The 24,512-nt window shown below is 52.5% G+C and overlaps 1 protein-coding gene and 1 pseudogene across 2 annotated transcripts in view; both read left to right on the top strand.

Annotated features, from left to right (window-relative positions):
• Positions 1 to 470: 470 nt before the first annotated feature.
• The window catches only part of TMPRSS13 (transmembrane serine protease 13), a gene marked incomplete at its 5' end in the record, with an annotated part of 28,419 nt that continues 4,377 nt past the window's right edge, over positions 471 to 24,512 (top strand). The window contains 9 exons of the mRNA XM_082659924.1: positions 471 to 491; positions 9,436 to 9,670; positions 10,747 to 10,851; positions 13,997 to 14,119; positions 15,103 to 15,232; positions 17,418 to 17,510; positions 21,052 to 21,095; positions 22,353 to 22,515; positions 23,400 to 23,572. Coding sequence (XP_082516050.1) covers positions 471 to 491; positions 9,436 to 9,670; positions 10,747 to 10,851; positions 13,997 to 14,119; positions 15,103 to 15,232; positions 17,418 to 17,510; positions 21,052 to 21,095; positions 22,353 to 22,515; positions 23,400 to 23,572 — 1,087 coding nt within the window. The remainder of the gene's footprint in view (positions 492 to 9,435; positions 9,671 to 10,746; positions 10,852 to 13,996; positions 14,120 to 15,102; positions 15,233 to 17,417; positions 17,511 to 21,051; positions 21,096 to 22,352; positions 22,516 to 23,399; positions 23,573 to 24,512) is intronic.
• LOC309825608 (large ribosomal subunit protein uL22-like) lies at positions 11,991 to 12,571 on the top strand (annotated as a pseudogene). Its single transcript has one exon. The product of its transcript is annotated as a large ribosomal subunit protein uL22-like (transcript).

Genomic DNA, 24,512 nt, shown 5'->3' on the forward strand with positions numbered 1-24,512 from the left:
TGGTCCCTGATCTTGGACGATCCTTATGGGGACAGGGTCGTACCTCAGAGGGCTCAGAAGCACCTGTTTTAGGGGCCCAGGTTGGCATGGCTAAGATTGTCCTCCCAAGGCCTGGGCCATTTCTCCCCAGAATCCCCCTTTGAAAAAAGGTGGTCTGGAACCTCTGGTTTCCCCACAGCTAACTCTGTGGGGACAGCTTTTGGAATAAAGGTAGCTTTATCTTCCCAGTAGTTGGTATTTGCTGAGTAACTAGGATGGCCTTGGAGGAGGGGCGAGGGACAGGTCTGGCTAGTTCTGCCCTGTTGTTCATACACAGGATTACCTCACATGTCCCAACTGGCTTCCCCGCCCATCTGGTGAGGGCTGGCCCTCAGCCCTCCAGCCCCCTTTTCCTTACCTGCCTGGGAAGCCAAACATGGATCTTCCCGTCAACATCAGCTGAGCCTGGAGGCTTCACCCCTCTGGAGACCATGGAAAGAGACAGCCACCTGGTGAGTGCATCTGTGGAGCTCGGGCCAGAACCTCCGGCACTGAGGAAACAGGGATGGGGCTGGAAGCTAGGTGGGGCAGCGGCAGTGTGCCTCGGTTTCAGGGGAAACTGAATGTGCCTTTTCCAGTTTGAAGCTACTGGGGATCACGATCATGCAGCTTCCTTTTATCATGGTTCCTAAAAGGGGCCCCATGGGAGGAGAAGCTGATGGGATCTGGGGTCTGGTCAGGAAGCACTCCGGGGCTGTGTGGCTGAATCCTGGGCTCCCGCTCTGTGGCCCCTGAGTACCCCAGCCAGGACGTATGTGCTGTTGGGACAACTTTGCTGGTTTGAGAATCATGGAAGCTTAGCATTCTAACTGGGCTTCAAGGTTGCCTTTGGGTAACCCTCTCACTAGACTCATAAACCATCTTAGAAAAGGTGGTATTGAAGATCTTCAAGGGGATTTTAAACTTCTCTTGGTCATTATTTTCAGGCTTAATAATCTTCATGCTTGGAAAGTGCTTCCTTATGTCTAACCATGATTCCTTCTGCTACAACTAAGATTACTTTCCTCTTCCGTTTTTTGGTAGAGAGCAGCTAAGTGTCCTCTGTGGGAAAGCCAGTCATATACACGTGAAGGTTTCCAAAGGTTTTTTTTTTTTTTTGCGGTACGCGGGCCTCTCACTGTTGTGGCCTCTCCCGTTGCGGAGCACAGGCTCCGGATGCACAGGCTCAGCGGCCATGGCTCACGGGCCCAGCCGCTCCGCGGCATGCGGGATCTTCCCGGACCGGGGCACAAACCCGTGTCCCCTGCATCGGCAGGTGGACTCTCAACCACTGCACCACCAGGGAAGCCCTGGGTCTTCTTAAAGTGGAGCAGGTTTTCAGTCAGCCCAAGACCACAGATGCTGTGCATTTGAGAATGGCTGGAGGCCCCAGGGCTGGTCCAGGATGAGGCACCGTCTTTAGAGGGGGCTGGGCAGGTTCCCAAGATGGCAGACCAGTAGGCTCAGGTCGCTCTGCTATCCCCTAGACCCCAAAGTGCAGGCACCCCCAGGATTCCTGGCACCTGCCCTTTGTCCCTGCAGGTATGCAGCCCTCACCTGAACCTCTGTGTTGCATGTTGGCACTGGTGCCGAGCAGCCTTACACTGGGCCCAGCCCACCCTGCCTCCCCCTGTGTTGTCCCTGTGACCTGGCAAATGTAAGCATGAAATGTGTGGGAGTGTGTGTGCGGGGCTCTAGGCGGGGTGCTGGGTGGGAAGGCTGACTGATGGAACAGTAGCCACTTGGCTTAAGTGTCCTGCTTTGGCAAAACAGCTTCCTCTCGGTACGGCAGCAACGGGGGTGGACGGTGTCCAGCCAGGCAGGGAGGGATGCCAGCACCGGGAACCCAGGGCTTTGTCAGCCAAGTGGAGGCCTTGGCGATGCCAGGCGACGTCTGGCTCCTGTGATAGGGAAGCAATACCCAGGACTGTCCATGGGGCCCCCCTTATGTAGCAGCCCTGTTACCACCCCAGCCTTGCAGAGAGGGGGCATGGGGAGAAACTGAGGCACCAAGGTCCTGGGCAACCAAACGTTATTTGTTTGGCAATAGGGGGTACTCAATGTTCTTTAAACTATTTGATGAATGAATGAATGAGCAGGAAGGTGTTTTGATTCTAGCCTAATAGGGATCCCCAGGGTTTTTTCACGTGTATAAGAGGCATCATAAACTAGAAGAAGCCTTAGCATCCAATCAGACCTGCAATTTTCAAGTTCTTTGCAGTAGCAGCCTCTTTTGTTCAAATGAAATCTTATGTGGAACCCACTGCATAAAACTGAAAAGTTAATCTGCTCTGTTTGAAGTGGGGTAAAGGACTCGAAGCCCTTTACCTACAAGCTGGCCTCCAAGGCATCTCCACGGAACTTCTAATGCTCAGTAGAAACTTGGTTGAAAATAGATGATTGTTCAGCCTTTTCCTTGGTTGGACCCAGAAAGGAATGTGACTATCCTTAAGGTCATGGAGCTGGTTAGGAGCAGAAGCAGGGCTCCCTGGAGCCTCCTGTGCCTGGGGTGAGAGGGGCCTCGGGGCTCTGGCCCGAGCCCAGTTTGATTAGACTGGAGCCCAGTTTGATTCGTCTGGAGCCCAGTTTGATTCCAGGCCGACTGGGGTCCCTGAGGTTAACGTTGCATGTATGTGGGGCGTGCTGGTGGCTGGGTGGCAGGAGGTGCTGGGAAATCTGCCTGTGGGTTCTGAGGGGGCCTGTATCTGCGTGGTTTCTCTGGGTCCAGGGAGCGGGGAGGGTAGGACGGAACCCTGTGTACCTGGAGGTGTAATGAAGCCTGGGTTGGGTAGTGAGGACGGGAAGAAGCATCAACCACTCCTATCCAGTCCAGTCCACGCTGGAGGGGGTTCAGGCTCCCCTGCCATGGTCCAGGGGGTCCCCAGGCTCCCAACAGGCAAGGAGGCTTTTTAAGTTCTGTGAAAGGGGGCTTCTGATCTTTCTTGGTACCGCTTGTGCTTCTGGTGGGGATTGGGGAGCACCTCATCCTGCGTAGCCTGGAATACTGGGGTGCCGGCCTGGGGTGCCACCCTTTGAACATCCTTGATTCTCAGGGTCACTGGGAGAGAGACGCTGCCACCGGGGCCTAAATCTAGCAAGGGGTCCTTCCTTGTTGGAGCGTGGTAAGGGGCAGGCAGTGGGAGAGCATGGAGGTGTGCAGCAGCCTGAGGACGGCAGTCAGAAGAGCTGGGTTCTGGTCCTGGCACTGCCCCCAGCTGGCTGTGTGATCTTAGACAAATCACATTGCCTTTCTGGGCCTTAATTGCTTCATCAGTAGGAAAATGGGCTGTACTAGAGGGTTTTCAAGATGCTTCTAGCCTGTGGTATGCCCAGCCTGAGCGTGGCCCGGAACTGAGGAGGGAGGCCCAGTCAGCTCGTGCTGGACTTGAAGGGGCCCCGAGAGACATGAAAACGTGTTCAGGTCACTGCAGGTGGACATTCTTAAGCCTAGCGTGAGACTTTATTATGGGGTTCTTCTCCCAGTAATGCCGGGTGCTCTGAGTGACCCACAGTGCATCTGGGCCGGAGATCAGGCTGCCGCCTGTGGGTAAATAACAGTCTCTATAGAAAGCCCAGGGCACAGTCCATGGGGGGAGCCACATAACCACTGAGGTGAAGCGATCCAGGAGGTGACTGTGACATCACTCAGCACAGCAGAAGCTCCCTCCTCTCTGGCCCTGCTGGCTAGGCCTGCAGGAGACCCAGAGAGGCCAAGGGTAGGACCCACTTGGGGGCTTGTTAACTTACTCCCATCCCCCACCAGGTAAGGGCCCAGGGCAGAGCTGCCGCAGGAAACCGTAACACTGGCCCAGGTGCCATGGGCTGGGGAATCTACCCCGGAAACTGTGGTATAGAGGGCAGTGGACCGGGTGCAATGGGACTCGGGTTTTAGTCCCTCTTCTGCTCTAAGACGTATCTGAGCGACTTTGAGCAAAGCACACAAATATTTTGGGCCTCTCCTTCCTTGTCTATAAAATGCGAATAATGATCCTTATCAGCTCCTGTCCCGGAAGGTGCTTGGAACGAGCCCCAGAGCCAGGCACTGCTCTTTCCGGACCTCTCCCTGGCCCATCCGCTGCTGTCTTCCTGTGGACCCTGCCCTGCCCGCTGCCTCCTGCCGCAGAGTGTCTTGAGGGGACTGGATGAGTTTTGAGTAGGGGTCCCCGGGAGCTGCAGAGACACAGGCAGGTGGCATCAGTGACAGCCTGGGGTATAGACCTGGTCCATGACACAGTGAGGGTTCATGGCTGTATTAGCCCAGGGGGTAACCCCAGAGACCATGCCAGGGGTGGCGGGGGCAGAGAGGCAGAGAATGATTGGCAATGTTAGGCCAGGGAAATGGCCAGAGTCACCCACGCTCTGCCCTGTCCCCCTGTCCCCATGAAGACTGAGGAGCCTCTGGTCTGCAGGCAGGTTGTGGAGAGTCTGGCCTTGGTCATCTGATTCCCAATCCTGGGTCTGCTGCTCGCTGGCCAAGGCTAGGAGTCTGGCCGGTTCTGGTCCAGGCTCTGTCCCTTGAATCTCAGGACCTTGGGCAAGAATTCTCCTCCCCTCCCTGTTCCCCACCTGCTCAAGACATCTGCTCTGAGGGAGAGGTCAGGCCTCCAGGAGGGATGCTGGAATCTCAGCAGTTGATCTCCAAGAATTAAGGAAGGGAAATGAGTTCCTGCTCTAGTAGGTTAGACGTCAGGAAGAACTTCCAGGAGGGTGGGGTGGAAGGCTGTGAAACGGGTAAAGAAGGAGGGCTGTGGAATCTCCTGCTCGGGTAGTCCTAGAAAATGAGAACTCTTCCCAGCAGCGTCCTGGAAGTGTGATGGTTTGGAGTCAGGAAGATGGAGTAGATGGCCTCACTCTGGAGGCTGTGTTCCTCTGGTCTTGGCGCTGCGCTTCCGTCCTGCTGTCCCTTGCAGCTCTCTACGTGGGCAGCTCTATCTGGCACTTTGGGGACTAGGGCCCTTCTCTTGTCCTGCTCTGTGGGGCCAGAAACTCTCCACCTGTCTCCCACCCTGTCCGACACCACAGTGTTCGTTCTCGAGGCCAGGGCCTCCAGGGCCTCCCGCCCCTTCTTGGGTATCACCCTTTCTCCCCTCCCCGCCAGCTTCCCCTCCATCCCCACACCCCACTCTGCCCAACCTTGGGAAGACTTTGTGCTGGACCGCTGAGGCCCAGAGGTAACAGTTTGAAAGAGTCTGGCTGGAGACTACTCACCCCGCCACCTGGTTCCTTGGGTAACGAGCCCCAGGTTAGTTCCATTTTACACGTCCCACCTCCCTCTAGACTCAGAAGAGAGGGACCCAGGTGGCTCTCCTCCCCACTTCCTGCCGGCCAAGGCCGTGGGTGGGCGCGTTGGGACCCACCTGTGGGTGGAACCAGCACTGGGGAGAGGGACCCGCAGGGCTCAGGAGGTCTCCCTGCCTCCCTGGCTGCCCCCGGCTTCCTGCTATGCCTGCCTGCTCCCTGTTCCCTCCATCCTCCCCCAGGTCTCCCTACCCATCTTCCTCTGGGCCTCCACCACCTGTGGACCTCTCAGCCCTCTCTCTCGTTCAGGCCCTGCTGATGGGGTGACAGGACCCTAGCTGGTCACGGGGTCCCGCTCAGGTGGAGGGCCTGAGCTCTTGCCGGGGAGGTCAGAAGTTTGTGATAAGAGTCCCAGGGCCACTAATCCTTTCTGGGGTTTTAGGCATGCTCTTGTGTCCCTCTGAACCCCAGTTTCCTCGTGTAGAAACTGGGGATGATAACTCCTGTCCAGCTTGCTAAACTAGGAGCATGGTGAGAAATCAAGTGGAATAATGGGTGTCAACGCTCTTTGCAAATTGTAAGCCCTGAAGAAATGCAGGAAGTTACTGTGGGCATTCGTGATCATTTGGGGCCAGACTCAACTTGCTCTGAGGAGGCCTGGATAGAATCCAAGCCCTGTCACTTCCTGAGATGTAAATTTGGGCATGTTCTAACCACCTGGGAGCTCAGTTTCAAAACCTATAAGATGGGGTTAATAATACCAACCACAAAGGGCTGTTATGAGGTTGAAATGGGATCAGGTGAAATGCCCAGTGGGGCTGTTCCTATTATTACGGTGATAGGCGTTTATAAACCAGCCTCTTTCCTATTTATTCCTTGTCAATCTGGAGGAAGAAGGTAAGATCATTCCCATTTTATATGCGGGGAGACAGATTCTGAAGGGTTAATGTACTGGCCCAAGCCAGTTAGGAATGGATGTAGTCAAATTTGAACACAGAGTTTTCTATTTCAAGCCCAGTGTCTTTAGCAAACAAGCAAATAGACAAACACCCACCCACCATCACAGCTAACGGTCACCAAGTCTTACTTTATATACATCAGCTATCACTGCGATGCTGTGAGGCAAGGTGACCGGCTCACCGCACAGGTAAGGAAACCGAGATGTGAAGAGGTTAAGTCGCTTGCCCAGTCGCCAGCTGGCTTTGAGAGTACTGCAGGGCTGTGATGCCACTGCTTCTGACGACCAGGCTTGTCCTGGCAGGCCACCGGGCCCAACCCTGCTTCCCACTGGAAACTTTCAGTTCCCTACTGGAAAGACCAAGATCCCTGCAGGAAGCCTCGGCTCCACCCCCAGGCTCCCCATGGCACTCCCAGCCCGGCAAGGTCCCGGGCCCGATTCTCAAGCCACGTCACAGATGCAGAATGAGCATCCCATGCACAGGGTTCAGAGAAAAGACTGGGAAGACTCAAGAAGACAGGAGACTCAGATGCAGCTGGGCTTGGGCCAGGTTCCTGACTATGTGATTCTGGGCAATCTGAGCTCTGAGGCTTGGATTCCTCACCTGTAAAATGCGCTTCTAAACATATCAACCTCTCAGGGATGGAGTGACGACCTCAGGAGGCCAGAGATGTGCAGGTGTATTATAAACCCTCAAGTACCATACATTGGGAGCTATAATCCATCATATTTAATTATATAATCAATTATATCAATTATATAATCAATTTATATTTATTGGATTGAGTTATGGGAATTTCCCCTGAGGTGAGGGACGATGTACACTGTGAGCATAACAGGGAGGGAGGCCTGGCATGCCAGCTGAGGTGCCACAATGCCAAGGTCTCGCTCAGGTGCCGAGGCTGGGACCACCACTTGTGGGAAGGAAGCGCAGGGCTCTACACAGCCTGGGCTTGTTCCTCTTGTTGAAGGACCTTAGTCTGGCCTTCGTTGAGCATCCTCTTTTCTCCCAAGATGAGCTCACACCACCTTTTAGCCTTTAGAGGCACCTTTGGCCAAGCCTCAGGGCTGTTAAGTCTTAGCACGGTGGGCGCTGGGTGTGCCAGTGCAAAGGGGGCAGAGGAATGACCGTTTCCTGCCCAGCCACTGTGCGCCAGGCACGGGCAAGAGATTTCCTATTTTATCTCATTGAATCCTCAGTATTAGTCCTATTCTACAGATTAAGAAAAAGAAAAAGGAAAGTTAAGTGCCTTGTCTAAGGTCACACTTCTAGAACTAGGATTGGGACCCAGGTCTGCCTGACTCCAAAGCCAGTGCTGTGAACCGATGCATTGTACATTTCAGCATATCCTCAACCCCTCTCCATGCTGCAACCCCAGTCCTGTTCCCCTTGAGGCTTCCAGGGGCTAACGGGTCTTCGTTTTGTGGAAATCTAGTCTCTAGACAACAGGGGTGAGAGGGAAATCTGAGCTCTGGTTCAGCTGCCCTTCATATCCCTAAACACACACGAGTGTGTCCCTGCTCTGCTGGCTGGGGCATCTGGACTCGTGTATTTACCCATGTTCCTCAATTAACCCCTGGGATAGTCACTCCTGGTTCCTGCCTCTGGCAAGCTGAGTGTGGTCAGGGACTCAACAGCCCTCCTTGAATTCATCCCACAGCCTCCAGAAAAATGGAGAAGTGACCAGATCCATTACCTCTGACTCTTAGAAGATGGAGTTAAAAAAAACAAAAAACCCCACCCTGCCTGGCAGCCTTGATGGTGTTCACTTGAGCCGGATGTTCTAATGAAGAGGACTTTTTATTAACTGAGCTGCTTACTAATGTCAAATGCTTTTAAGCACAGTGGTAGGTGAGGGAAGAAATAGAGGTGCCCAAGGTCCAGAGCCCGTCTCTTCCACACAGCCCTGCCGACTGTGCCCAGAGCGCAGGGTCCCTGAGCACAGGTCCCTTCCCCCACCATTCCTGCTGCTCCCCCGCTGCCCTCCTGGGTGTCCAGTCAGTGTTCAGCAGAAATGATAGTGAGGGGCAGACGTGGCCAGGTCAGTTTCCAGCTCCCCCTGCTGTTCTGCTTAGAAAGCAGAAATGGTGTGAGGGAGGGCAGAGGGAGGAGAGAGGATGCCTAATCTGGTGACAGGGACTGGGGTTCCTGCAGACCAGGGCTTGGCCACCAGTAGAGGCTGCTTAAGGACCTTCCATCAGTCCTGGCTGCCCACCAGCTCCCAATCCCAGATTCAGTGCACGCAAAGGCTCAGACTCTCCAGGAAGGAGCAGTACTGGTGTTCACTGATTGCCTGCTCTGGCCACTGCTGCATTATCTCACGCATCCCTCCTCAGAGAGGCAGCAAATCCTGGTGGTTGAATGTAGCCTCCACAGCCCAACTTTCTGGGCTCAAATCCTGTCTCTGCCACTCTAACTCTGAGAGTTTGATCAAGTTACTGAATCTCTCTGCCTCTGTTTCCCCTGATGCAAAATGGGGATAATAAGAGTTCCTACCTCGTAGGGTTGTTCTCAAATCAAGTGAGTAAATACATAGGGCACTCAGGGAATAAGTCCTCTGTAACTACAGATTAAAGTGCTGAATCTAAATGAAAAAATCACTCCACCTACAGCCGAGGAAGGTTAAGGACCTTGGTCACCTCCTTCCCCTTCATCTTGCCTCTCCTTTTTCCCTGACGTATCGGGGGGTGTGTGTGTGTGCGCGCGCACGCATGTGTGTGTGACTTCCTGTGTTACTGAGAACAGTGGGGTACAAGGCAGGTCAGGGTTTTCCTTAGGTAGTGCTTTCACACTTTTTGATGACAGCTCATTGTAAGAATGATGTTTTATAATATAACACACATACACAGAAGGGCGGGATGCAGGGGCGTGAAGAGGGCAGAAAGGGTGGTTACTTCCCCCTCAGAGTGAGGATCCGGTCCAGCAACCTCTTTTCTGAGGGTCCCCAGACACGTGTAGCCAAAGCAGGTGCCCCCATACCCCAGGCAGATGACCCACAGCCCTCTGCCCCCCTCCGCAGGTCCCTGTGATGGGGAGAGACCGCAGGGAGTAGGGTACCACAGGCTCTTTGAGCTTTCCTCCATCCCTGGACATTCTCTTCCCTGTCTGGGAGGTCTGTTCACCCCCTAGCCGCCTGCTCCAGGGCATCTATCTCCTGGCCCAGCAGGGCTGACAGCTGGGTGGGAAGCAGCCTGAGGGATGGCTTTCACTCTGCTTTCAGAATGCCTCCCCAGCAAGGACGCCTCCAGCCCGGGCACCCCTGGCCTGTGCATGCCCAGCCCGGGTATCACCTTCCAGGTCATCACCCGGCGGGTCATCGTCTGCCATGTCAGCCTCCATGACATCGTCTCCAGCGAGAGTACACCTTGTTAGAGCCACACCAGTGAGGGCCGTGCCTGTCGAGGCATCTCCTGCCAGGTCCACGCCAGCTGCCAGGGCCACCAGGGAGAACCCAGGTAAGGGGGGCTCCTGCAGGGAAGGCAAGAGGAACAGGGAAGCAGTCCAAGGGCGGAGTGGGGTGCAGTGGGGGGGGGAATCTCCAAGTTGTCACTCTCTGCTCCTCCTCTAGCTCTTGAATAACGATGACTGGGAAGGAGCGGGGATGGTCCGGGTGGGCAGTGGGGGACCAGGGGAGGAGGGGGCAGAAAGGAACCATGACATGCAAACCCAAGGCAGTGGGAGATTGCAGCAAATGGGGTGGAGGATAAGAAAGCAGGACCGACCAAGCAGATGGAACTTCGGAGCTGCTCAGTCTGGGTCAAGGTGCAGATTTTGAGAGCCAGGGCTCCTGGTTAGAAACCAGGGTTCTTTCCTTGGGCTGCCCTGGCGGTCTGCCAGGGAAGCTGGGGTCTGCACTGGAGCACAGTCATGATCGTGGGCTCATCTGTGGGTAGAGGGGCAAAGAGAGAGATTCTGAGCAGGCAGGCATGCCCCACCCCCAACTGCCCAATCTGGCTTATAGGATTCAGCTAATAGGGGGACAGAGACGTCAAATGGTCCTCAGGGACTGGCTCTGCCCTTAGGGAAGCAGCCTTTCTGCCCATCCCAACTTTGCCCTCCTCCTGTCCTCCTGCCCCAGCACTGCAATATAAACAGGACTGGAGGAGCATCCCAGATTTGGGGCCCAGTCTTGCCCTTTGCAGGACCGGTGAGGCACTTTGGTGTGGAGACCTTTGGGATCAGACACATTTCATTTGAATCCCTACTCTGCCACTCACTAGCCAAGTAAGCTTGAGCAAGTTATTTAACATCCATGGACCTCAGTTTCCCCATCTATAAAATGGGCGTAATGATACCCAGCACACACAGTTGCTGTCAGAATTAAATGAGAACACACACGCAAATGCCTAGCTGGCCCACCGTAGATGCTGAGTAAAAGGGAGCTTGGTTTCAGGCAGGGGCGGTGCCGTATTCTGGGTGGAGTGGTCCTCACAGGGCCCTCCTGGGCCAGCTTGCTTTCCTTCTCCCTCATCCATTGTGCCAGACTCCCCTCCAACAGCCTCACCCTCCCCTGCTTCTGGCCTGTTCCCAGGTATCCACTTGCCCAAGTTCACCAGGAAGGAGGGCCTGAAGCAGCTGCTGCTCATCGGATGTATCTTCTTCCTCATTGCCCTCGTGGTGTCCCTCATCGTTCTCTGTGAGTTTAACAGAGGGAGCGGGGCTGGGCTCTGGTCACTGCGGGGTGCAGTGGGGTTCAGGGATGGGGACACACAGCAGGGAGATGAGTGGGGAACACACACTCACCGGCTGCCATGTCCACAAAGGGACACGCCTGCAAATGGCCTGGGCCCGTGGCGCCTCCAGGCCCCTTGGAGACAGCTGGATCGAGAGGGTGGGAAGTCAGGGGAACCTGGCTTTGGTCCCATCTGTGTTACTTACTTGGGCGAGTAGTTAACCAGTCTGAGCTCAGTTTCTGTTTCTTCAAATGGGAATAAATTCATTCATTCAACTTATTATGTGCTCAGTAAAATTTCCTAAAGATTTCACTGGGTTATAAGGAATAACTGAGCTACTGGCATAATGCCTCACACAAAATCCCACTCTAAAAGAGTTAGTTATTTAAAAAACAAACATAAAAACATTGATTAGGAAAAGTCCCCAGGCATTTTTAATCAATGGGATAAAGTGTTCAGGGGTCCAGGCTCCCTCAATTCCTCGCCCTCCTTTGGGAAAGATACTCAGGACATGTCCCTGGACTCCCTGCCAGGGAGCCCAGCACAGTGGGAAACCTTAGGAGGGAGCGAAGGGGATCACACATCACACCACCCTGTCCTCAGGGAGAGGACTGTCTCCTGGGGGACGTAGGTGGAAATGATTAAGACCAAGTGGATTTGAGTGTGACCATCAGCAAGCGAGGACAGCTGTATGGGCTGGCAGGGGACAGCTCCTAAAGGCCGTAGGGCCAGATGAGGACCTAGAAGATGGGGGGTGGGGGGTTGCGTCTTGGGCAGGGCATCTGAGCAGGATGAGGAGCTGCAGGAAATGTGGGGGGCAGATGGGCAAGTTGGCATGGGGAGAGGGAAGGGACCCACTTAACCAGACAGAATATTCATTTGGGGACCTGAGGGCTGTCGTTTGGTTGCACGTGGCTGGGCCACATTGTAGAGAGCTTTAAATGCCAGGCTGAGGGGTAAGGATTCTGTAAAAGAGGCAGCACGGGTGGCGAAGGGCAGATCTGTCTGAGGGAGAGGATTGCGTGGGAAGAAGTTGCACGCTGGTTAAAAGTATGACTTTATGTTTCCTTTTCTGGTAAGTGGCTTGAGGTGACCTCTAAAAATGATTTGCTCTTCACTTGACCCAGAAAACCCCACAAAATCATGCAAGTCAAGAGGTTCAAATCTTCGTGTTCACTTTAAGAACACTTGTGAAACTGCCCAGGCCATTAAGGGTATGCTTATCCGAAAAGCCATCAAGTATCTGAAGGACGTCACTTTAAAGAAGCAACGTGTGCCATTCCGTCATTACAATGGTGGAGTTGGTAGGTGTGCCCGGGCCAAACACTGGGGCTGGATGCAGGGTCGGTGGCCCAGAAGGAGCGCTGAATTTTCACTGCACATGCTCAAAAATGCAGAGAGTGATGCTGAACTTAAGGGCTTAGATGTAGATTCTCTGGTCATTGAGCACATCCAGGTGAGCAAAGCCTCCAAGATGCGGCACAGGACTTACAGAGCTCATGGTCGGATCAACCCATACGTGAGCTCTCCCTGCCACACTGAGATGATCCTTACTGAAAAAGAACAGATTGTTCCTAAACCAGAAGAGGAGGTTGTCCAGAAGAAGAAGATATCTCAGAAGAAACTGAAGAAACAAAAACGTACGGCCCGGAAGTAAATGCCGCAAAAAATAAATACAAATAAAAGTAAAAAAACAAACAAACAAGGAGTATGGCTTTAGGACCAGACAGACCTGCCGAAGCATCTCGGCTCTGCCACTTACCAGCTGTGTGGCTTCATCAAGTTAATTAACTTCTCGAGCCTCAGTTTCCCCACCTGCCTGACAATGCATGTGAAGGCGTCAACACAGAACCTGCCGCCACGTGGCATGCATGTGAACCTCCCGCTGGGGTGCCCCACCCAGCTGCCTCCCTTCCCCACACGGGACATCTGCTCCAGTAGGAAATAACCCATGGAGGGGGGAGATGGCAACTGAGGGCAGGTGCTCAGCATGATTTCACAGCATTCCCTGAAGCCCCCTGACCTCCGGAATTCCCAGGGAAGTGGTCACTGAGCAGCTGTGCAGTGGGGTCAGGACTAGAGCCCCCGCCCCCTGAGAGCTCTCTCTGCTACACATCAAAGTGATCCCAGGAGCCTCAGTGCCCAGGACGTGGGAGAGGGAAGGACCAGGGCACAGAGAGGAGGGGGAAGTCCAAGAGGTTAGGAGGGATTGGTGTCTGGACTTGGAAGGAGCAGTCACACAGGGCTGACCTGCACCCGGGGTGACGGAGAGCATAGTGGGACCAGTGGGATATGTGAGGGCTGAGGAACAGGTTGCAGACAAGGGGCAGGGTGAGGAGTCAGAACCGGGGTTTCTTAGGCATCCAAGGGGAGGTGTTTCCGGGAAGGAGGGATGACGGTTCCTAGTTTGGAAAGAGATGGGTCTTAGAAGAAGTCATGAAGCTGATTTTCACATATGGTTTGTAAAGCTGTCGGCTTTTCAGCACAACTTGTACGTTTAGGAATCAGCCACCTGGAGTTGCTCGCGGAGTGGGAAGACATTTAAAGGCATCAAGACAAGTAACGGGGCAAGAACTGAGCCAAGGGGACATCCCTTGTTTAGAGAAGAGGGAGGAGGAAGAAAATCCAGGAGCTTCTGAGGCTGGGAGGACAGCCTTTGCGAAGACAGGACAGGTAGTGGTTGCAAGTGTATGACTGAAGATGGAAAGGTCTCTGCTACAACCCACAGGGCACAGAGGCGGAGGGATGCCAGAGTGGCTCTGAGAAGGGGCCTCTGGGATGGTGGAGGAAGGGCTTTTTCTGACCACCACTCTGGCCGGCACATAGGGCAGGGGAGCTCCCAGAGTAGTAACCGTCTCCACACCTCCCTCCCTCCCCCCCTCCCTCTCTGGGTGGCCGCTCTTGAGTGCTGCCCTGCTTGCAGAAGCTTTCTGGAGCATTCCGGAGCATTCCTGAACAGCCTTTCTCTCCATACAGAAGGGGGACGAGAGACCCAGAGTCCAGGAGGGATTGCAGATCAGTGTCTCAGAACACCCAGGGCCATGGGCTGCTTAGTGTCATGTCTCTCTGGGGCTGGCAGTGACCTGGCTTCTGCTTCATTTTTTTCAGTCTACTTCTGGCAGGGCCACGTAGGGATCAAGTACAAGGAACCGGTAGAGAGCTGCCCCAAGCGTGCTGTGCGCTGTGATGGGGTCGTGGACTGTAAGCTGAAGAGCGACGAGCTGGGCTGTGGTAAGGAGGCCGGCTGTGTGTGTGTGTGTGTGTGTGTGTGCACGCGTGCACGCGTGAGCATGAGCAAGTGCACACCCGCGCATGTGCACTCTGGGGACTGCAAACTGGGTATCAGCTCAAATGGGAGGCAATGGAGAGAGACTCAGAGGATCTGGGTTCTAGTTACAATAGGCTGGGGTTTGGAACCTGGCTTTGAGTGCTGTGTGACTTGGGTTAATCACTTACCTTCTCTGGGCTTCAGTTTCCTAACTTGGAAAATGAGTGGATTGGACAAGATTAGTGGTTCTCGGATACCATCTGACAGCTCGCAGCTACCAGACTGAGCAAAGCAGGGCTGCTCTGGCTGGAGGCAGGTGTGGGGTCCAGAGCTCTGTCCATGTGCCCAGCAGGTGACCTCTGACCTGCCACCTCTATGGTTCCATGAAGGTCAGTTTGTAAATGAAGGCTTTCATGAGCACAATGATCTCTTTGAGCGCTGGTCCTCAGTGGTTTTTACTTGTGTTGTCCATGTACAGCCCCAATGTGGGTGTCTGTGGGTGCACAACTGGCCCTTTCCACCTGTGTGTACATGTGTGTCCTTGCCCATGACCACATCCATCTGTGACTGAGCCTGTCTAGCGAGCACTCAGTTGGATCACCACTCCCCTTGTCCCTCTCTTATTTGGGCACATCACTGCCCTCGTGGGGTGATAGCTCCTGGCAGCACACACCCCTTCTCCCAGTGACGGCTGTGGGTCCCATCGGATGGAGATCTCTTTCTGCTCTGCCCCAGCCCCTCGCCTTGGCTCTGCCCTTACTGAGCATCTTGGGCTCTGAGCACTGGCTGACGACCATCCCATCCCGGGCCAAGCTCCCGGCTGTTTGCAAGGCCTCAGTGAGAAGCCTTAGGACAGGAGCATCTCAGAGCCTTACTCAGTTCATTCCTCAAGAACTTGGAGCTTCCTGGCGCTGAGGCCCTGCCTTGACCTTTTTTTGCCCTGCAGTGAGGTTTGACTGGGACAAGTCTCTGCTTAAATTCTACTCTGGATCCTCCCATAAGTGGCTTCCCATCTGCAGTGACAGCTGGAATGATCTCTACTCGAACAAGACCTGCCAGCAGCTGGGTTTCAAGAGGTAAACCTCCCCCATGAGTCCCAGCTTCAGGGGCGCCTCAAACTCTTCACAAGGGCATCTCAGGATCATTGATGGAAACACATATTAAAAAGACTCTTGGGGACCAGGGCTGAAGTCACTAGCTAATAGCATACTTGAATTATTCAAAGGGACAGTGGCCTGGGGAGCCCAAGTCTGGGGACAAGCTGTTTCCAGGAGGCCAATGTAGTTATTTGCAGATCTACAGCAGGATGACGCTCCTGTATGGTTTTTTGCATCAAAGCGTCCTCGTGCCCACGCTCGCATTCAGTGGTCGCAGAGGCCCTGTGAGGTGGGTGGGCATTCGGGCAGGTCTCGTCTTCTCCTCACATCTGGGAACCAGCAACTCAGGCTGTGCAAACCCTTCAGTGGACTTTGAGCAAAAAAGCAGCTGCGGCTTGGGCTAGAATGCGTCAAACGAGGAACGAGGTGGGCAGACGTGGCTAGATAAAGTCATTAGCATCTTTGGCCCTACAGATCTGAAACAAGAAGCTGGTACCAGTGGGTGGAGTAGGGAGTGGGGTTTACCGTGACCTTCCCCCTTGAAGGAGCCCCCGGTTGGCAGGCCACATAGTCACCTCCATCCTCCCCCTTGGTCTGGGTTTCAAACCAAGTAGTTCGGGGGTTCACCAACGTGTGTGAAGTTGTAGCGAGAAAGGTTTGTTTAGGATCTCACTGTGGGCTCTCTGTAGAAACCACCTAGAACACCAGGGCTTGGGGACGAGGACTTAGAACCAGTTCTCTGCCCCTACCTCAGCCTCAGAGTTCCCATCTGTGAAAGACGATCTGGGTGATCTAGTTGGAAGACAACGGACATCGTTTATCATTGAGTTGTGTGACCTTATGCAAATGTGAACTTCCCTTGGGCTTCAATAGATAGTGTCATTTATTCAAAGAACATTCATCGAGCTTTTATTATGTCTGAGCCATTCACCCAGACAAGATCCCTGCCTTTGGACAATCTCTGGTATGGTGCGGGTGAGAGAGGCTTCAACCAATAATCACAGCACCGTGTGATGTGTAACGGAAAGGACACGTGGGACGCATTATGCACACACAACGGAGAGGGTGCCTGACTGTGCCCGGAGGTCAGCAGAGCATGGACGAGGCCCCTGGGTAGAGGGACAGCGCCCGCAAAGGCATGCTGTCATGCAAGGGTGTCCCGTGTTCTAGAAACACACTGAAGGGCCACGCAGATAGCGGTCCATGGATCATCCACAGAAGAATCACCTGGGGTGCTTGTTAAAATGCACCCTGAAATCAGAATCTCTGGGATTAGGATTTCAGACCTGCTTAACAACACCCGGGGGTGATACTTAGGCACGTTGTGGTCTAAAAGCCAAACGGTTCTCAGGCTTTAAGGTGCAAACCCATAACATGAGGATCTTTAAAATGCAGAGTCTGGCTCAGCAGGTCTGGGGTGATACTGCTGCTGTCAGTCCGTGGATCACAGTCTGGAGAGAAAAGGGCTAGGTCAGTGTTTCTCAAACTTGAGAGCGCATCAGAATCACCTGGGGAGCTTGTTAAAACGGAAAACCAGAATTCTTGATTTGGTAGGCCTGGGACAGGGCCCAAGAATTTGCATTTCTAACAACTTCCCAGGCAGTGCTAACATTGTCCCCTGGGATTGGACCACACTTTCAAAACTACTGGGTTAGGGGCTTCCCTGGTGGCACAGTAGTTGAGAATCTTCCTGCTAATGCAGGGGACACGGGTTCGAGCCCTGGTCTGGGAAGATCCCACATGCCGCGGAGCAGCTGGGCCCATGAGCCACAACTGCTGAGCCTCCGCGTCTGGAGCCTGTGCTCCGCAACAAGGGAGGCCACGACGGTGGGAGGCCTGCGCACCGCAATGAGGAGTGGCCCCCGCTTGCCGCAACTAGAGAAAGCCCTCGCACAGAGACGAAGACCCAACACAGCCAAAAAATAAAAATAAATAAATTAAAAGAAGGCTCAACATTAAAAAAACAAAACAAAAACTACTGGGTTAGTGCATAGGGCTAGTAGGGGGCAGTGGTGGAATATGTGGGTGGGGTCTGAGATTGTTGGGTTTTAACTGCCTTTGGCCTCTGCAGCAGGGCTCGCTTGGGACTCTAATGCTGGCTGGGGAGCCATGGGTGTGCGCTGTCTCGAGGAGGTTCATTCTTCTCCCCTCTCCTCCCTTGCAGTGCTTTCTGGACAGCCAACGTGACCAACAGGAATTTTGACAGCAGTTTCTCAATCTCCAAATATAGTTCCACCTTCCAGGAGAGCATCTACAGGTGTGTGAGGCGGCCCAGGCTGTCAGCTGTGAGCAGGGGAGTGAAGGAGTGCTCTGAGTCAGGGAGCCCCTCTCCCTCGGCCTTTCTGGGATCCCACCTCCAGGAGTCCCTCGTGAATGTCAAGAGCATCTCAGAAACAGCTCTCATTCATTACCTGCCTCCTGACTTGAAAGCAGTCGAAGCTGGGTGCACAGAGCACCTCGAGGTCAGAGGGGCCCCCAAGAGTTCACCTGGTTGGCAGAGACAATGAATAAACCTCGGGGCCACTGGTCAGCCTGATGTTTGGACAGAAAGCTGCTGCAGGGAGGGGGCTTGGGGTGGAAAGGGGGAAACATCAGTGGGGTGGGGAATGGGGCGGGGGAGCTTCAGCAGGGGGAGTGCCAGGTACAGGTAGTTAGGGGGCAGGGAGGCCCATCTGAGGAGCATCGCCATCCCCCTGGGCCTCGCCATCTGTCATCTTTGCACTGCAGCTGCTCTTTCCCACCACCACTGGGTGGAGGGGAGGAGTGGGGGGGGGTGCCCCACCAGCTAGCAGTGTTTACCTTGGGGAGGGGAGAGAAGAAACCAGGCTGTGAGATAAGTAGGCATGGGGAGGGAAGGGAAGCAATGAGCTGCCTCCTGGATGCCTGCTTTGTGCTGGGTGGTTCACATGCTACGTTGCTGGCTGAACATTGAGCAACTGTCAGGGGAATGTTGGGTCACCTGTTTAGCTTGGGAAAGATGCTGGGACAGTGAAGTCATGAGTTCAAAGGACATGGACCTAGCCAATATGTGCGATCTGCCACAGAAAAACGGACGTTGGGAGAAGAGTGGGCATGTTTTGCACTAAGCCATCCCCATTCCTGCAGAAAGCACTGGAAGGGTCTGTCCCACTGGGAGGGAGAAAGGTCAGAATCTCCATCTTCAAGTGGGGTTTATCCCAGGAACGCAAGGATTCTTCAATATACGCAAATCAATCAATGTGATACACCATATTAACAAACTGAAAGATAAAAACCTTATGATAATCTCAATAGATGCAGAAAAAGCTTTTGACAAAATTCAACACCCATTTATGATAAAAACTCTCCAGAAAGTAGGCATAGAGGGAACCTACCTCAACATAATAGAGGCCATATATGACAAACCCACAGCCAACATCATTCTCAATGGTGGAAAACCTGAAACCATTTCCTCTAAAATCAGGAACAAGACAAGGATGCCCACTCTCACCACTATTATTCAACATAGTCTTGGAAGTTTTAGCCACGGCAACAGAGAAGAAAAAGAAATAAAAGGAATCCGAATTGGAAAAGAAGAAGTAAAGCTGTCACTGTTTGCAGATGACATGATACTATATAGAGAGAATCCTAAAGATGCTACCAGAAAACTACTAGAGCTAATCAATGAATCTGGTAAAGTAGCAGGATACAAAATTAATGCACAGAAATCTCTTGCATTCCTATACACTAATGATGAAAAATCTGAAAGAGAAATTAAGGAAACACTCCCATTTACCATTGCAACAAAAAGAATAAAATACCTAGGAATAAACCTACCTAAGAGGACAAAAGACCTGTATGCAGAAAACTATAAGACACTGATGAAAGAAATTAAAGATGATACAAACAGATGGAGAGATATACCATGTTCTTGGATTGGAAGAATCAACATTGTGAAAAATGACTGTACTACCCAAAGCAATCTACAGATTCAATGCAATCCCTATCAAACTACCAGTGGCTTTTTATCACAGAACTAGAACAAAAAATTTCACAATTTGTGTGGAAACACAGAAGACCCTGAATAGCCAAAGCAATCTTCAGAAACAAAAATGGAGCTGGAGGAATCAGGTTCCCTGACTTCAGACTATACTACAAAGTTAAGTAATCAAGACAATATGGTACTGGCACAAAAACAGAAATATATCTCAATGGAACAGGATAGAAAGCCCAGAGATAAACTCACGCACATATGGTCACCTTATCTTTGATAAAGGAGGCAAGAATATACAATGGAGAAAGGACAGCCTCTTCAATAAGTGGTGCTGGGAAAACTGGACAGCTACATGTAAATGAATGAAATTAGAACACTCCCTAACACCATACACAAAAATAAACTCAAAATGGATTAAAGACCCAAATGTAAGGCCAGACACTATAAAACTCTTAGAGGAAAACATAGGCAGAACACTCTATGACATAAATCACAGCAAGATCCTTTTTGACCCACCTCCTAGAGAAATGGAAATAAAAACAAAAATAAACAAATGTGAAACAAAAGCTTTTGCTTAGCTTTTGCATAGCAAAAGAAACCATAAACAAGATGAAAAGACAACCATCAGATGGGAGAAAATAGTTGCAAATGAAGGAACTGGGATTAATCTCCAAAATATACAAGCAGCTCATGCAGCTCAATATCAAAAAAACAAGCAACCCAATCCAAAAATGGGCAGAAGACCTAAATAGACATTTCTCCAAAGAAGACATACAGATGGGCAACAAACACATGAAAGGATGCTCAACATCACTAATCAGTTGAGAAATGCAAGTCAAAACCACAATGAGGTATCACCTCACACTGGTCAGAATGGCCATCATCAAAAAATCTACAAACAATAAATGCTGGAGAGGGTGTGAGAAAAGGGAACCCTCTTGCACTGTTGGTGGGAATGTGAATTGGTACAACCACTATGGAGAACAGTATGGAGGTTTCTTAAAAAACTAAAAATAGAATACCATATGACTCAGCAATCCCAGTACTGGGCATATACCCTGAGAAAACCATAATTCAAAAAGAGACATGTACCACAAGGTTCATTGCAGCACTATTTACAATAGCCAGGACATGGAAGCAACCTAAATGTCCATCGACAGATGAATGGATAAAGAAGATGTGGCACATATATAAATGGAATATTACTCAGCCATAAAAAGAAACAGAATTGAGTTATTTGTAGTGAGGTCGATGGACCTAGAGTCTGTCATACAGAGTGAAGTAAGTCAGAAAGAGAAAAACAAATACCATATGCTAACACATATATACGGAATCTAAAAAAAAAAAAAAAGGTTCTGATGAACCTAGGGGCAGGACAGGAATAAAGACGTAGACATAGAGAATGGACTTGAGGACATGGGAAGGGGGAAGGGTAAGCTGGGACGAAGTGAGAGAGTAGCATTGACATATATATACTACCAAGTGTAAAACAGATAGCTAGTGGGGAGCAGCTGCATCGCACGGGGAGATCAGCTCGATGCTTTGTGACCACCTAGTGGGGTGGGATAGGGAGTGTGGGAGGGAGATGCAAGAGGGAGGGAATGGGGGATATATCTATACATATAGCTGATTCACTTTGTTATAGAGCAGAAACTAACACAACATTGTAAAGCAATTATACTCCAGTAAAGATGTTACAAAAAAAAGAAAAAGAAAAAAAGAAAAGAAACTCCATATTCTTGTGCAGAGGGGATGGGATGAGACTTAGCAGAAACCAATCACGGAAGGCTTCCTGGAGGAGCCAGCTAATGTGCCCTTTTCTCATCTTCTGTGTTTCCTGCTGCAGGTCTGAATGCCCTTCCCAGCAGTATGTGACTCTCCAGTGTCCCAGTAAGAAGATGCCCTTTCTCCTGGATAGTGGCCTGTGTGGGGTGGGAGTCAGGGGGCAGAGCAGTGGGGTCCCTATGAGGGAGAGGGCCAGCCCTGGGTGTCCAAGCCAGGAAGAGGGGCTGGAGCAGCAGGCCTGTTTCAGGGCCAGGGTCCCTGTAAGGCACCTGGATGGACATTCTCAGGGTAGCATTTCCCCTTCTCCTGACTCTGCTTAGCCCAGCAACCTCACCATCCAAGTCTCCTGGATTCTGGGCAGAGGGCAGAGGACTGGGAGAGCACATCAGGGCCAGCTTAAAGCTCTGCTATCGATAGATGTGGAGCTAGATCCAGAGCCAACATTTACAGAGCACACTGGGTGCCAAGGCACTGCGCCTATGGCTTTACAAACGTGATGACATTTAATTCTCATGAGGCAGGTGCCATTATTGTCCGCTTACTGAAAAGAGACTGAAAATTTTGCCTTACTTAAGGTCAGACTGCTGGTAGGTAAGGAGCTGGTATTGGACCTTGGGTCTGACCCCAAAGCCCAAACTGTTAACCGGTCCATGAGTGCTGTGTTCTCATGATGGCCGGGCGGGGTGCTCCCCTGAGCAGGCGGGCACAGTGCTGCGGATGGAGCCCCTCGGACCACCGCTGGCTCTTCACTCGCTCCTTCTTCAAAGAAAGAACACACATGTGAACAAACTCTGTCCATGATTTCGGGGGGAGGACTCACTCCAGAACATGTTTGGAAATGTTCGCTTGGGGTGCAGGGTCCCCAACAGCACAAGATGACCCACTGAGGAAACACGTGGACGCCACCTGCCTGTGCATCATGGGAAGGGCTTTTCTCCTTTGTTTTGAAACGATCCCCCTCACAGTGCTTACCAATTCAGGGTCATGTTAGGCTTGGTCTGCTTTCGCGAGGTCCTGACAGCAGCCCTGGAATTCACCGTTGTGAGCCTGGCACAGTGCGCAAAGCATGAGGTATTTAGGAAGCATTTATCGAATTAATGGAAGAATGAATGAGGGGGAGGAAAGAGGATCTTTCCTAGGACCAAACTACCCATTGGATGATCCCAGAAGGCTAACCCACCATGTGGGAGCTCTGTTGGCAGGAAGCAGCTGTGCTGCATCAGATTAAGTGAGCAAAGCGGCCTCCTGAGTGGGTGGTACCCTCAGGATGCGGCTGCCTGAGATTCCCTGGGCCTGGGAGCATGGTTGCAGCTCTGAGAAAAGCTGAGTTCGTACTAGCTTATCTCTTCTACTTCTCCCCAGGCTGTGGACTGAGGGCCCTGACCGGGCGGATCGTGGGAGGGGCGCTGGCCCCAGAGAGCAAGTGGCCTTGGCAAGTCAGTCTGCAGTATGCCCACACCCACATTTGTGGGGGGACGCTGATCGACGCCCAGTGGGTTCTCACCGCCGCCCACTGCTTCTTCTTGTAAGTGCCCAAGGGGGCAATGATGCGACACCGCTGAGGGTCGGGGACGCCAGCAAGGGCTGAGGGCAGACTACTTCTCTCTGTGGAGGGGGGCTTTGTTGGTAAGGCTGGCCCCTGTGGGCTGGGCAGCTCGTGTGTGGTGAGGACCATGGTTTGCCATTGGTATTTGGTCCTGGGACTGTGAGTCGGGATTACTTGTTCTGAGCCAGTACAGATTGGTGGCTCCAAGGGAGAGAGAGAGGCAGGTAGAAGGAAGGAATTGTGAGCCTGCCCTAAGGAACAGGGTGAAATAAAGAGGGTTGGGACTTGTTGCTGCTTCCAGAAACTGCAAGTTAGAGGAGAGGAGCCCAAGACATCAGGAATGCTGTCCCAGGAATTGAGGGATGGGGATTGTGGGAAGGGCAGTGCGGTCAGCTTCTGACAGTCACCAGCCAGGCCTGTCCTTTGAGCTGGTGGACAGGAAAGGGCTCGGAGACGAGGCCTCAGGGGCACTGGCTTCCCCAGTAGTGAGGCTTCAGTGGGTCACTTTGTCCCATCGAAAGCTCCGTTTCTGCTGAGGATACTACCACTGAGATGTGTCCCACCTGCCTTATTTGATCCTTGGTGGCGTCCAGAGGAGACAGTGGGGCCAGTGGTCCTAGAAGTCTTACTCATCCCCTCCCGTTTTCTATCGTAAGGTACAGAGCCGCCAGTTCAGAGCGGTTGTTTGGAAGTAGGGGATTGTCCTAGATCCCCGGGCTAAGATAGAGAGCTCCCCCCAGAGGTCATTTCATCCATTCTCCTGCCTCCAGTGGCGCTCTGGCCGCAGCTCCCTGTGTGCGGTGGAAGCTGCCAGAGGGCTCTGCCATGTGGTAACTGGCCCATGCTCTCTGTGGCCCTAGCAGGACCCCGAATAAGATCCTGGAGGACTGGAAGGTGTACGTGGGCACCAACAACCTGCACCAGCTGCCCGAGGGAGCCTCCATTGCTCAGATCATTATCAACAGCAACTACTCGGATGACGAGGACGACTATGATATCGCCCTCATGCGGCTCTCCGAGCCCCTGACTCTGACCGGTGAGTGAATCCATGCCTGTCACACCCCACCCTGCTCATCCAGCAGCCCTGGGGCCCAGCCTTGACACTTAGCAGAGTCCACTGACCCATCCCAGGGTCCAGAGCTTCAGCGTGGTGGACGTCAAAGATTGTTAGAGATCATTTAGTGGAACACCTCTGTCTTACAGTTAGGGGAACTGAGACCCAGAGGTTGGAAACAAACTTGCCCCAGTGACACATCTGACATTGCAAATTGGTGACAGAGCCAGGGGTTGGATACTGGCCTTCATCAGGATAAACAGATCGAATTGTTTCACTGGTATATCGAGCACTTAACAGAGACCAGACCCTGTGGTAGGCATTTTACATCTACAATTTCATTTACTCTTCACAACCCATCCTGTGGAGCAGGTACTATTATTAACTTCATTTTACATTTGAGAAGAGGAGCTTGAGAGAGAGAGAGTTCCCCGAGGCCATGCAGTAATGAGTGGCCGCTCCAAGACTGGGTCCAGTTGGGTCTGGCTCCTAAGCAGTGCTCTTCCCTTGCTGCTCTCTGCTGGCAAATTGCCAACACCAAAGTTGCGAACACAAGAAAAGTACCTGTACATCCAAACATCTAACTGCCGTGAGAGCTGAGGGTGGAGCTGAGGAGCAAATGGGGCTACAGGAAGGAAATGCTACTGAAGTTCTCAGGAGATCAGGGTTTATCTTCATTACTTCATCCACCCATTTGTTCACGCGTCAAACACTGTGTGTCTCCCACATAGCGGCTCTGCAATTTCACTGCAAAGAGAACAAAACGGATGACACACACAAACAGCCACTTAGAAGCTAGTGATGTGATGTCGGGGGCACCCCGGGGAGCCGTGGTGGCACAGATTCGGGCACCTAATCCGTCTTGGCAGGCTACAGAGGCTTCTGGAAGCCTTGGAGGGCTCTCTGCTTAGTCCAGCCTTTC

The sequence above is a fragment of the Grampus griseus genome (genome assembly GCF_964374135.1).
Source record: "Grampus griseus genome assembly, chromosome: 8".
Taxonomy (NCBI): domain Eukaryota; kingdom Metazoa; phylum Chordata; class Mammalia; order Artiodactyla; family Delphinidae; genus Grampus; species Grampus griseus.